This window comes from Misgurnus anguillicaudatus, chromosome 1 (genome assembly GCF_027580225.2).
Source record: "Misgurnus anguillicaudatus chromosome 1, ASM2758022v2, whole genome shotgun sequence".
NCBI lineage: Eukaryota > Metazoa > Chordata > Actinopteri > Cypriniformes > Cobitidae > Misgurnus > Misgurnus anguillicaudatus.
Window position 1 is genome coordinate 954,916 of NC_073337.2, and position 14,187 is coordinate 969,102.

General features: G+C 38.3%; 1 protein-coding gene across 1 annotated transcript; it reads right to left on the minus strand.

Annotated features, from left to right (window-relative positions):
* Positions 1-116: 116 nt before the first annotated feature.
* lmf2b (lipase maturation factor 2b) lies at positions 117-11,960 on the minus strand. The gene is made up of 14 exons (XM_055191198.2): positions 11,772-11,960; positions 9,584-9,837; positions 9,388-9,416; positions 6,296-6,489; positions 5,972-6,153; positions 5,475-5,613; positions 4,490-4,624; positions 4,146-4,251; positions 3,723-3,819; positions 2,525-2,698; positions 2,231-2,399; positions 1,973-2,084; positions 926-1,034; positions 117-820 (listed from the first exon to the last, which is right to left on the minus strand). The coding sequence occupies exons 1-14, from the start codon at positions 11,863-11,865 to the stop codon at positions 494-496; spliced, it is 2,121 nt and encodes a 706-aa protein (XP_055047173.2). The 5' UTR covers positions 11,866-11,960; the 3' UTR covers positions 117-493.
* Between the last annotated feature and the right edge of the window lie 2,227 nt (positions 11,961-14,187).

Genomic DNA, 14,187 nt, shown 5'->3' on the forward strand with positions numbered 1-14,187 from the left:
AATAAAACTCAAGAACATAAGCTACAAAACATTACACTCTTTAAACGTTTTTAACCCCATTAACTTTTTTAGATTCATGCAAGTGCTAAGAAAAATAAAAACACCTAACAAATGAATTTATCAACAACAATTTAATGAGATAAATAGCATGAGAAAATCGCATTTGTGCTTCTGTTGCAACTTTTGGGACGTCCACTCCATTTAAAGAAGGGTGTAACAGTCAACAACTTAAAAATAGACTCGGTGAACATTCATACCCAATCACAACCAATTATATCCCATGTGTACTGTGTATTTGAATGCTGAAATATACAGAGTGGTTCTGCCTTAAAGCCAAAGCTTGAGAAAATACAATGTAGTGGTAAATACTCAAATCTGTTGTGTGTGGGACAAATAGAGGACAAAATTGATTCTAGAAAATGTACACCTGAGAATAATCATTTGTCAGCTCATCTCGCCAATGAAAAGGCACAAACTAAGTGACCCTACAAGCTTATCTTCTCTTGCGCGGGCTCTTGTCTGCGTCCCCCTTCCTGTCCTCAGAGTTGTCCTTCTTGTTTCCCCGGTTAGACGAAGATGCCCCGTGGGTTTTCTCTGTTGAGTCTGACGGTTTTTTACTCTTCTGATCAGCTGTAGCTGATCTGGGTTTTCGGCCTCCTAAAGCCCAGGACAAGACTCCTTTGACGAGGAAGATACCAGCTACAGTCGCTAAAAGAGTTGAAAGCACTAGAGCCCCCGAGAGGCCCTTAACCTGGTCCCGCATGAGACTTAGGGCCTGGGATACAGGAGTGTCCGAGCTGGGCTGAACTGGGAACTTTTCCTACACATGAACACACATATCCGAGTTTCAAACTTTGGTCAAAAATATACTTCTGAATATATACAAAACATCCTTCAATAAACTAAAACTACATCATGAATGTACCTTCAGTCCAGACTGTTCTAACATTTTCTTAAGGATGGGGTCATCAAGTGTCACCTCGGGTAAAAACTTCTTTGAGAACACTCTTCGCCACCATGTCTGCGGATGGGACCTTTCAAAACGACAACCAAAAGTACAGTACAACTTAAAGGTGCAGTGTGTAATTTTTAAAAGGATCTCTTGACAGAAATGCAAAATAATATACAAAACTATATTATCAGGGGTGTATAAAGACCTTTTATAATGAACCGTTATGTTTTTATTACCTTAGAATAAGCTGTTTTTATCTGAGCCGTTGGCTGCAATTCGCAACCTCACCACTAGATGCCACTAAAATTTACACACTGCATCTTTAAAGAGCAGATTCGGGCTGCAATGCAGTTTCTGTTCCAGTTTAAATTCAAGTATGCATGACAAGTGCATGAGGCATTTTATATAATGGATAAGAGTAAATATTGTAAACAAATGAAGCTTTATTTTTAAAGTGCATTATTTATGAACCATTCGCAGGATTAACCTGTCTGCAAATCCATTTTGATATGAATGGATTTATGAATTATGTACACAGAAATCTGATAGCTTGTGTTTTATGCATAAGGTCTGGCTTTTTGCACCACCAATTATTTTTAAGCAATGCAACTCAATTTCTCAGTTTAATCATTTTAATGTTATTGTAATCTCTCTAATCGAACAATAACATTTTTGCCAAAAGCCTTACAGTAAATACAGCGTTTCGGCAGTATGTTTGGGCACCAAAAACGGGTGAAGAAGAGATTTTAAAATGGATAAGTTGAATTGTCCTTTAGCCATTCATTCACAACATAACCCCCATGATTATTTGCCATCTACATTATATTATTTAGTTTTGGATGTTTAGAATTGACCATGCAGCTGTTTCAAAGAAAGTTATAAAACATTTGAAAACTTCGATGTAAAGTCTATTAATCGTCAATAATCGCAATTACAACATCAAGGTAAATAATCATCAATATTGATATTTGTCAATCATGCAGTCCTAGCATTAGTAATAATTTTGTGCATGCAACTCACTTGTCTTCAGTAGGATCTGTAAATTGGTATTTGTAAAGATTGGCTTTGATGAAGGCTGGGGGTTTCTTACTGAAGGGGTACTGAGTTTCATCAACCTGGAGCAGACTTACAACTTCAGTAAAAGAGAGCAAACTCAAGTTATTGATCAAATCACTGATTTAAATTGATACATTTTATATTGTGAACTTAACAATTCAATCTGTAACAAATGAGTCGGAGGCTAAATTAAATGCTAATGGACCTTCTTGGGTCGCTAACCTTCAGGTTTTCCCTGTAGGAGGCGCTGTACAAGGCCTGTAAACCACGGGCTTTCATCATGCCCTCCTTGAGCTGCCTGCCACATCATCCACTCCAATCGAGGCTGGTGGGCTCCGGCTAAAGGTGGCGCTACATTTACGCTTCCTGGTTTATACATGAGGTTCATTTCCTAAAACACAGAGAATAACCTTTAAGCATTCATTATATATAACAGGACAATCTGCTTTAGTCATCGCTTATATCGCATGATTTGTTGTAGCAGTTCAACTTTTCACTAAGGTGATTCGTTCTTACCGTCCACGCTAACCCATCACGGCTGCCTTCTAAAATGATTTCGGGTCTGCCGTCAACGGATGTCACTCTGTGCTGGATACCATACGCCCCAACAAGGTGGTACTGCTCCACTGTGCTGTAAGCTTCTCGTACCCCGGGAAATACTTTACCTCCTGCCATAGATGTGTATGGAACCTAAAACCCAGAGGATTAATCATCAAAAATTAAATGTATAAGAAGGAAAATGTTACCAGACTGTATAAGACAGTGTTTCTCAAACTTTTTCAGCCCAAGGACCACTTTATCTTCCAATTTTTTTTCTGAGGACCACCTAACAGAATCCCACTCTAACGCCCCCAAAAAACAACAAAATAGGAAGGATAAGCTGAATTTAAGTTTAATATGCAACTGTTTCAAGTTTAAAACTAATTTTTTAAACACAAATGCAATGCTATGTTCAGAAATTATTATATTAATTTTATTTCATTTGAACAAGTAAATGTGAAATGAGTTACAGCTCATGAACAACAAACTGCACATATGAAAAAAAATGCAATTAAACATAGTGGTGGGTATATGAAGTCTATGGTTGTAACTATGGTAACAATAAAATGCTGAAAATTTCCCGTTAATGTCCAAAATCAATGAAATTACAGGGATTTTACACATGAAACAAAAACTAGTACATTACAAAACTAATAGATCTGTGGATTTTAGCTGCTTTCAGTTGACGCTTGATCCTTCTTTTGACTCCTCTTTGGTTTAGCCACCGATCCATTTTTACATTATTAAAACAGAATGGCAAGAACTGATATCACGGTTTTGCAAGTGCATTAAAAATCGACTTAAATAAGTGACGATTGTATAAACACTTGCCTAGTTTAGGTCATGTTTTGGCGGACCACTGGGTGGGTTTGGCGGACCACTAGTGGACCACACTTTGAGAATTACTGGTATAAGAGACCATACTCGCATAAATATAAACAGCAGAGGGCACCACAGTATCTTTTTTAATTAAACGCATTTAAGGACAAAGGGTGCAAACCAACCCCCCAGATAATCACATTTCACATCACAAAATCATTTTTTGTAGATAAAGAATAGTTCCTCTCTTTACACACACACACACACACACACATATATATATTGTAACTGTGTACCGATGCATTTTTAGTATAAAAATAAAATCATTATATTTAATAAAAGTCATGTTACTCACCATGCTGAGGGTCAAGACGCCCACCGCAGCTGCCGTCATGATCGTCCACTGTATAAGGGACCACAGCTTGCTCATAACTCCGCGTGTGCACACGCACCTGCGAGTAAACACATGTCGTCATTATTGCCTGGCATGAGTCCTGTGTCACTACAGGTGTACGTTTCGTGTACCATATAGACTTCTATCTTTGTACTGTATTTTTCTGTTATATGTATACTAGTGCTGTCTTCTGTTACTATCTCATACAGCTGCATGTGATCCTTCGTCCTGGACGAATAAGTATTACGTTACACTTTATTTCATTTGTCTTGAACTGCTGTACCTTGTAAAGCGTCCTTGAGCTTGGGAAAGGCGCTTTATATAAATGAAACATATTATTATTATTATTATCACAAGCTGAGAATTAGTGGAAAAAATACCTACTTTAACATGGCCACGACAGCTTCCCAGGTGAATGACAGTACAGCAACCCAGATAGTGGGCACCTCGATCAACTTCAGAAACTCATCAAACTCCTTTTTCGTGAAATCTGAAGTTCAAATATATGCATTTAAAATATATAAAGTTGCTATTGTAGGACATATTGATGACTTGTGCTGTACTATACTACAGATATTTTTTTATCAAATGCGCTCTAGAATCACTACTGTTCATTGGCTTTTCGAATGCCTCTTGGCTATTTAAAAACGTGGCGCAGCCCACAATAACTGACACGTGTTACAGACTCGTGTTACAGAGAATCCGCACTACAGAAAAGGAGGACTCACTTGTTTTGGAGGACAGCGTTTTTTCTTCCCAGTTAATTTGCAGTTTAAAGAGTTTAACTTCACTGTATAGAATGAAGAAGTAAACGGCCAACTCGCCCAGAAGAGACAAGATGGAGGCCAAAGACTGAGTCCATGCTGAAAACCAGATTAAAACCAACATTAAATAAAGCTTTACAGGGATGCTAAGATCTTTACACAGCGAACACTTGTGTGGTAAGTTACACAGATTTCATAGGAGCGCTTCCAAATTTAGGGTGACCATAAAGCCATTCTTCCCGGATACTTGTCCAGGATTTCGGTGAGTCTTCCGGAAGATGCATTTGTTGACTGCATACGTCATTCAGTTCTTTCTTTCTTTTTTTAACGCCATACCAGCTTCTAAGGCTATATTCATGGCGAGAATAAAGTATAATTAAATAAAAGGAAGATTAAAAAAGATGTTTAAAATGTATTCCCTTTAGAAATCTTAAAACCATATTTGGGCTCACTTGATTAAAAACAGTATCAACAGAGTAAAAACGGTTTCTCATACGTCAGTCAGTTAAAAACATAAGACATCAATCGTAGTTACATTCTTACTATAAAATGTAACGTTGCTTTTCTGTAATAATAATAATAATAATAATAATAATAATAATAATAATAACTCTATGACGTATGCGCTTGAAAAATATGACTTCCTGAAAACAAACCCGAAATTCTGGACAGGACACGTCCAGGAAGAATGGCATGTATGGTCACCCTATTCACATTACTGATTTAACATCTACTTACTGAGATTACATGGATGAGCTGTGTGATCTGATCATTAAGTCTATCTTACTAATGGCAAATTACTGTTAATAGGCATTAACAAATGTGAGGTAACAAGAGTTATCATGCACTGCACTGGCAGGGCGAATGTCAAGAAATCACACACACACATTAAATTCCGAGCAAGTCACTTAGATAAATGCATGAATGTAAAAGAGATACGAGGTCATACACTTGGTTTTTTTCTTCTTTTTTTGACTGGTACAGGTGCTAAAATGATCATCATCCAGCAATGAGAAGCTCAGGGCAATGCTCAGCAAACTCAGAAGACTGCAGCTACCCATGAGGATGGAGCAGAGCTGGAGAAGCATCTAAAGAAACGGTTACAAACCAGAGGTAACACCTATCATTAAAGCAATGTTTCAGGCTTAAACAACACAGAACATCCGCCATTCATGTAAAATCACGTACTGATGAAGAAAATGTAGATCTTTGTAAGGGCATTTTAAGTCTCACTCATCCTTATGTCATGTCAAACCAAGGACATGGAACATAAAAGTTATGAAGAGTTAAAAGGGACTAAAGCTTTAAAAGCATCAAAATCCTAAAGCATCATTTGTTCCAAAGTTGTATAAGAGGGTAAAAATTACTTTTAACAATTCCTTTCATGTCTTCTGCACATTTAATGTAGTGATTTTCTTTGCAAGCATGCACAAACATGTAACGAACCTGAACATAAAATCCAAAGAGTCTCAAACGCCGAATGGGAGCAAAGAACGTCAGAAGCGGCACAACAATCTCACACTGCAACACAACCACGGCTGCAAACTTCAGTAACCAATCAGGAAGCTGATGGGCATACCACGCCAAAGGGGTAGGGCTCATCTGGTTCTCAAAATGATGACCCAGAGCTGCAAAAGAGATGCTAGCTTGAGCTTTCAAAACACAAATGTGCTTCATAGCTCATAAATCTTTTTGCCATGACTAGTTAAAGAGTTTTAATCACAACCTGAAGAATGACAATATGCACGATGTTTGAATGATTCAGGGTACCTGAGAGCTGCCACCAGGCCGGGTCGCCGCTGGCCAGCTTACTCACACCCGTGCAGAAGGTCAGTCGGAAGAACAGCCAGCGAGTCAACCAAAAAGTCACAGAGTCATGGTACCCGTGCACGGAGCGACAACACAGCAAGCCGAGTGGAGCTACAAGCACAGCCAGAAATCCGGCCTCCAACAGCAGCATGTCCCTGTCAGATGATTAGAAAGATCAAGTCAAGTCAAGAGGGTGCAACTATTCAAACAGAATTACAAACTGAAGATGAGTAATGTTTGCTGGAGCAAAACGTGCTGTAATGCTGCTAGGATGGTTGCCATAGTGATATGCGATTGCTAGCATATCAATAACTCCTGAAGCTCAATCGGTAGAGCTGCGCAAAGGTCATGGGTTCAATCCCAAAGAACACACATACTGCTAAAAATTTATACTTCAAATGCAATGCATGTTGTTTTAGATAAAAGTAGGGATGCACCGAATGTTCGGCAACCGAAATTTCTGGCAAAAAACCCCAACTAATTTTCAGTGTTTGACCGAACAAGTGAAAAGACCAAATCAATTTTACAGAATAATGAGGCAGCAGCATAACAAGTTTAATTTATCATTTAAAATCAAGACATACTAAACAACATGCAGCATATGAGAAATACACGGCAGAGATTATGATCCTGGGTACTCTGCTAAATGCACAAGCAGGGAGAGTGAGAAACTCTGAGGACCTGTCCCAAATGGCACATTCTGTGGACTTCCTCAAGAGTCCACATTTTGATGACATCATGTAGTGCAGACCTTAGGGACCCTTGTCACGAGGGTGCACCGGAGTCGTATTTTGGGACAGACTCGAGCGTCACCCCGGAAATAGGAAGAGAAGTTGCCCATCAGTGTGAACTCCTCCAATCCGTCATCTGATTGCTCTTTTGCAAGGACTTCTAGGTTGGTAAAGTGTGTTAATCCTGCAGCTGTGCAGGCTTCGGTGAAAAAACGCATCAAGGGTGCAAAGGGGGTGCTGATGAGCACATTTCGTAGAGTAAAATTTACAGATGGGACACCCTACGGCAGGGTTCCCCAAATCTTACCCTGGAGGGCTTAGCTCCAACCCTGATCAAACACACCTGAGCAAGCTAATCAAGGTCTTCATGATCAATAGACAATCACAGGTGGGTAAGTTTGATAAGGGTTGGACCTAAACTCTGTAGTGCTCCGGCCCTCCAGGGTAAGATTTGGGGAACCCTGCCCTACGAACTTGTAGACTAAGCGAGCATGCGCAATTTAAGGACACAAACCGACACCCCAGATGAAGTGTGCCATATGGGACAAGACCTTATAGATGAGAAGAGGAACGACAAAGAGCATCAGCAGTATGTAATAAAAACTTCCTAGAACCAGTAAAGTCCTACAATGATAAACACGCTTATATTAAACAAGAAATAAAACATTTATTAACAAAAGGATTTTGTTAGATAGAAGTGCTTTGTTTATGCTCCTGATTATCTCTGGCTGTCTCCCCCTCTTGACCCTGACTGATCAAGCACACACATGTCCACCGCTCAACAAAAGTGCTGCCATTTGTTGCAAAAGCTAGAAGTAAAGACCGTGCGCGAACCCTTAAAAATAGACTACTGTATTTTTCGGTCTATAAGCCGCGTTTTTCATGATTTGGCTGGTGCTGCGTCTTATAGTCAGGTGTGCCTTATAAGTCAGTATGAATTAATTTTGACATTTATGAGGCAAGAGACAACATTACCGTCTACAGCCATGAGAGTCCGCTATATACTGCTTCTGTATTTATGTAATTCAATGGATTCAGTGATGTGGAATGACGAGTATGTGAACTTCACGCTAGTTGGCTTGTTCGGTTAATTAAGACTATTCAACCTTCCAGGTAAGTTCTGTATGCTATGGTTTATCATTTAAATAACTGATAATATTACTTTAACGTTCAGACATCTATTCAGCCTGCTGTTCTGTGTGCTATTGTTTAGTTGAATAACTTGCCTTTCCAGATTAAATGTCTGTTCTTCAGCTTGGATTTTGTGATATAATTTCCTAAATAGACGCGATGTATAGTCCACTGTGACTTATATATGTTATTTCATCTTAATGACGCATTTTTTAATGATGCGGCTTATACTCCGGTGCGGCTTATAGCCCGGAAAATACGGTATACTCCAGCCTTGAGCATTGTTGCAAGTTTCTTAAAGGCGGAGTGCACAATGTTTGAAAAACGCTTTGGAAAAGGAGACGGGCCGACTACCAAAACACACTTATAGCCAATCAGCAGTAAGGAGCGTGTCTACTAACCGACATCCTTGCTGGGTTGCGTATGTGTGGGGCGGGTCTTTTAAAAGAAGGTCCAGATTCTATTGGGGTAGGGGCGTGTTTGTTTAGGTGATTTCAAATATCAACATTGGCTTTCAAACATCGTGCACTTCCGCCTTTAAGTTGGAGTAATGAATATGTAATTGCATTTTAAGCAGGAAAATAGAAGTTGGGATTAATATCCGTTTAGCCAAGACTCATTTATGTGGTCGAATGTAAATTAATTTTTTTAACAAATTAGCTTTCAGATCAGAGGTGTAAAAAGGCCCTACTGTATAATGACTGCTGTAATGTTAAATAATGTTCATTGTTAAATGATGTGAAAAGTAAAAAGGACATTCTGAAAATGTAACTAATGCAGTGGTGAGAAAATTGGCAAAAGGAAATTGAAAAAACATGTTTGGTTGTTCAGTATGCGGCCTTCGACTGGGTGTTTCATTTTATTCGGCTTTGGCCAAAATGTTTCCTTTCGGTGCATCCCTAGATAAAAACATCTGCCAGGTGCATAAATGAAATGTAATAGGTGATAAAGAAATTTAAATCCACTAAAAAAATTTTCTATTGGACTGTAAATGCATGAAATGTAAATGGAATATGCAAAAAAGTGCCATTTCCTTCTCATAAACAATTCTCTGCTCTAGACATTTTACTTGCAAATGTTCTTAACAACCATAGACAGCATGAAAAACAACAAGTGGTTAAGACCTCATCAGTTATAGTCAATGAGACAGCGAGGGGATCAATATGCAAGACAACAAATTCTGAAACTCACCATTCTGAGTGGAGGAAGTCCCCCCCAACCTAAAAAACAAACAATGACGTGACGGATCAAGAAACATTGGCCACAATGTCAATTAACATTTAAATGACACTATAATGCACTTAAATATGGCATATGCTAGAGATGCAATGAATACACATATATAGCTAAATCTATGGAAATATTTTTTAGAAACAAATTTACTAACATTATATATTGAGAGGTAAAGGGCCCACAGACAGAGGTAGATCAGACTGTCTCTCAGGAGCCCGAAAAGCACAGCACCCAGACTGAGCACCACTCCCACAAGACAGATGAGCTCCAGGGCCTGTTGGGGCTCCAGACCCAGAGACGATCCAAGCCACAGGAGGGACGGGGAGGCCTGAAACTGCTCCAGCAGAGACCCTTGCACCTTGGGCATCAGCAGGCGCACAGGAACCATACCATCATCACCATACAGACCTGACCAGAGGGAGACAGCAACAGAGTCAACATTAAATCAAATCTAACTTGGTCGTCTTTTGAGGAGAAACAAAGCTTGCTCTCACAATCTTTTAATTTGTTGCAAAACAAATGCCCTGGCTGACAACATCAAGGCCACTAAAATTGTAACCAATGGCTGCTAGTGGTGAATACGAAGCACTACACTATATTTGATTAACTTACTGAATGTCAGCAAAACTGTTCTTGCATGCCGTTTCTTTGATGACTTTAGCGTAGTGATGAGTGAGATATATAAAAAAGTGAACGTATGGAAAAACAGATCATATTTCATCATCGATCACTCTGCAAATTTGCGACCTAGAAAGAGCGTTGGTGACTGATTTCCCCCCAAGGGCTGCACAAAATGATATGTTGTGTTTGCACTGTGACAGTAAAGGCATAAAGCATCAAACTGCATGCAAACATTCATTCAACACGATAATATCGCCTCGCAATGCCACAACGATGAACAAAACAAAAACTCGTCCTGTGACTTTTATCACACAGCAGATGTTTTGGTGGTGTTAAACTGCAGGATCATCAAACGCAGTGCACTTACTAACAAACGCTTTAGGGGGTTGCTAACAGGGAGTGTATAAGCAACAGACAGCGATTCGCCGCAGTGATATCAGGAAAGACAACTTTACCGTGTTACAAAACAACTTTCAAGGTAACCGAACTTTCTCAAAGGGGATGGCAGATGACAAAGACGTCAACATTTCTGACACGCATGCCACAGCAAGAGTGAGCTCACAACGTGCTGGTTTCAGTTAGAGAACAAGCTAAGCATTGTGCCAAAGCCAAAAGATGAGTCACAGCTACTTTCTCTTCCTTTCTTTGATTTAAGCTATGCTGGCAAAATCCCAGTGCTACCACAAAAAATCTCCCCCCTCCCACCAAGTCACAAGGCATTATGGGCTATCATACCTTGCACAATCACAGGATGGGAATTATTTGTGTCTAATGAATTTGGTATAAAAACAAACCCCACAGCCTGACATAACTTTATTATTGTATTGCAGATATTGAATAAATTATTAAAGATATTAGCCCAAAACAGTACACTGTCGAAAAATGGTGCCAAGCTGTCACATATACATTTGGTACAATATGCACTCTTTAGGTCAAATAGTACTAATATGAAATTAGAAAGGTAACACTCCAGTGACAGACAGTGTAAGCATAATAAATCTTTATGTGGATATCTGTGATATAAATATGCCTCTGTAGTATGTAACACTGTGGTGGTCATCTTTGCTGTTTCACGCGTTCAATGCATTGCAAACCTGAAAGGTCCACGAACAGACTACTACATTTATTTTTCAGAAATACATTTATGCATGCTCAGATGTTTAACATACAAATGAACGTTGCTGGACATCAATGCACAACATGGCATGGTCTGCATGACATACATATGAATGAAGCAATGAATGGGTCTGCAGGAACAAAAGCGACCAGGCCCTTCAAACGATGACGGGTCACTCTGCTACGCGTACTCAGCATTAACTGGCGGGTTCCCAAACATTCAGCAGCACATGTGGATCAGAATGTGACGCTGTGCTTTATTCACGTGTGGACCATTTAACCAATTGAAAGATCTGTGGCGCTTATAGTCAAAAACATATAGGCTACCATTCAGAGAACGCGCCTTTAAGCGCGGCGCACGAGGTCTATAATATGAGAATTTAAAAATTTAAATTCAAAAGTTAAAATGAAACCCGAATGGCGTAATCCGATTACACGAGATAATTAGCAATGAGACCTCACGAATGAATGAATGAAGCGCAGGAATTACGTTTTTTTTTTTGCCAACACCCGACATTCCTCAGCATTGGAGAAGTTCAAGTTCAAGCGCAACCGTTCGTTACCGCCGCACCCAAAATCCACCATCATAAGAGAAACTTCCCTACCTGGTATCTGTATGTAGATGGACGCAAAAGCGCACATGTAAATAAGCGCAATGCTCCACAAAAACATGTGTCTGGGCGATTTTACTTCCCCCATCTTGTCGGCTTTTTGGAGGGATGAGGTGTCACTTTGTTACGGCGCTCGAGCTCGCTCAGATGCTCATTGGAAAAATGAAGCGGAATCGAAGGGGCGGAGTTTCTATTGTAGCACATGCGTGCACGACACTGTTGCAAATCCGAGTCAGGAATTCTTAAGAAATAGTTTTAAGAAATAGTTTGTCCACAATATTTGTGTTATTATAATTACGACGTAATTTTTGTATTAACAAACTGATTTTGGGGGACTTGACATTCATTATAGTCAAAATATCATTCCTACCTACTTCCTTTGTCTTTAAATAATATTGATGAACAAGAAGAAATACTAAATAATACTGATATATATCATATAACTCTCAGATTTAACACATTATTTATTTAAAGGGGACATCTCACAAGACTTTTTACAGATGTAAAATAAATCTTTGGTGTCCCCAGTGTACATAGGGGATGTTTTAGCTCAAAATAATTTATTATAACATGTTAAAATTGCCACTTTGTAGGTGTTTGCAAAAATTTGCAGTTTTGGGTGTGTCATTTAAAATGCAAATGAGTTGACCTGCACTAAATGACAGTGCCGTTGTTGGATAGTGTAGATTAAGGGGTGGGGATATTATCCCTTTCTGACATCACAAGGGGATGGTTACAGAGAATGGTTTACCAAAACTGAGTTACTGGGTTGTTTATTTTCACATTTTCTAGGTTGAAAAAGCACTGAGAACCCAATTATTGCACTTAAAAGTTGGAAAAAGTCAGATTTTCATGATATGTCCCCCTTTAATGTTCTTAGACATAAAGATGTTTTTATGATGTAATGTTCTTTATCATATATGCTCACAGAGTCTCAAAAATTCAAAGTGAGACTTCACCCCTGTATATAAAATTACAAAACCTTGCACAGTTTTTTTATTGAACAGAAGTTGTATCATTACAACCAAAACATCAAAACATAACACCAAATAGGAATAACATCATAAGAAAAGAAAAACTAAAGGAAAAAGAACAAAACTAGAATTATCATGGCTCAAATCAGACAAAACAAAAAGTATACATTTAAAAGAAGGTGAGGGCATTGTACAAATTATGAAAAATCACAAAACATTGAAAAGATTATAAGTGGTGCAATAAATTGTGCATGTTCTGAGTGCTTTCTTGTTAAGAAAAAATAAAATTGTCTTTAAATGCTGTTTTATCTGTTGTAAAAATAAAAAAATGGTTTACAATTTATGTATATGCATTTATTTATATAAAATTTACACAAATACAGAATCAAATTTACATGTACATTTAGTCATTTAGCATTTAGGCATTTAGCTTTTGTTCAAAGCGACTCACAAATGAGGTAAACAATAGAGGCAATTATAGCAACACAAGAACAGTAAGTAATACATAAGTGCATTGTAAATATTCTCATCAAGTCTAACACAGTATACATAGCCATGAGTTAGTTTTTTTTTTTTGTAAGAATGTAAAGATTTAGATCAAGAAAAAAGAAAAAGATAGTAAGCCCAGATTTATTATAAAACAAGCATTTGAATATCCTTCAAAGATTTCAAAAATAAAAATTTTAGGGATCATAAAAAACGTTTAACAATCTTGTTTGAGATGAACAGACCAGTATTTCCAAAACTGCTGAATATAATTGCACGACCAAAACATATAGGAAGAGTTTCAGTGTCATTCTGACAAACTTCATTTGGTGTTAAAATCAGAACTGATTTTTTTTCTTTGGTAAGGTTTATATTGTGAAGTAATTTAAAAGAAACTTCTTTTACTTTGCTGGTAAAAATCTTTGTTGCCATGATCATATCTTATTTCAATTTAAATGATGAAAAGGGCTATTCCAATATGAAACTGCAGAGGGAGCACACACAATATTCTCAATGAATAAAGCTCTTATTTTATGGTTTCTTCCTTTCTTTTCAGTAAAACATATCTCCCCAATAAGTGTGTTAGAAGGCTCCGGTAATGAAACTGTACTCATTGTTAATGTATTATTTTTTAAATAGTTGCATTTTTCCTGCTCCCCATCTTACAGAAATCTAATTCACATAAATCCCCACTAGAGGGCGCCGTTCAGATAGATTGATTTTTTATTTCTCCTGCAGCGATGTTATGAACAAATAGCTACTTTTGAACACAATATTGTACTGACCCTGTTCCTTAAAATCAACATTTGACCACTGTATATCCCTACATCACGTATTCTGCTAAGAGCGGTGAGACTCCAATGCCTTCCTTTGGCTCACAGTCATACTGTACAATATAGGCTATACATTTCTCTTTCAGGTGGACTTGTCCACTACCCAAGGCTCTGCAG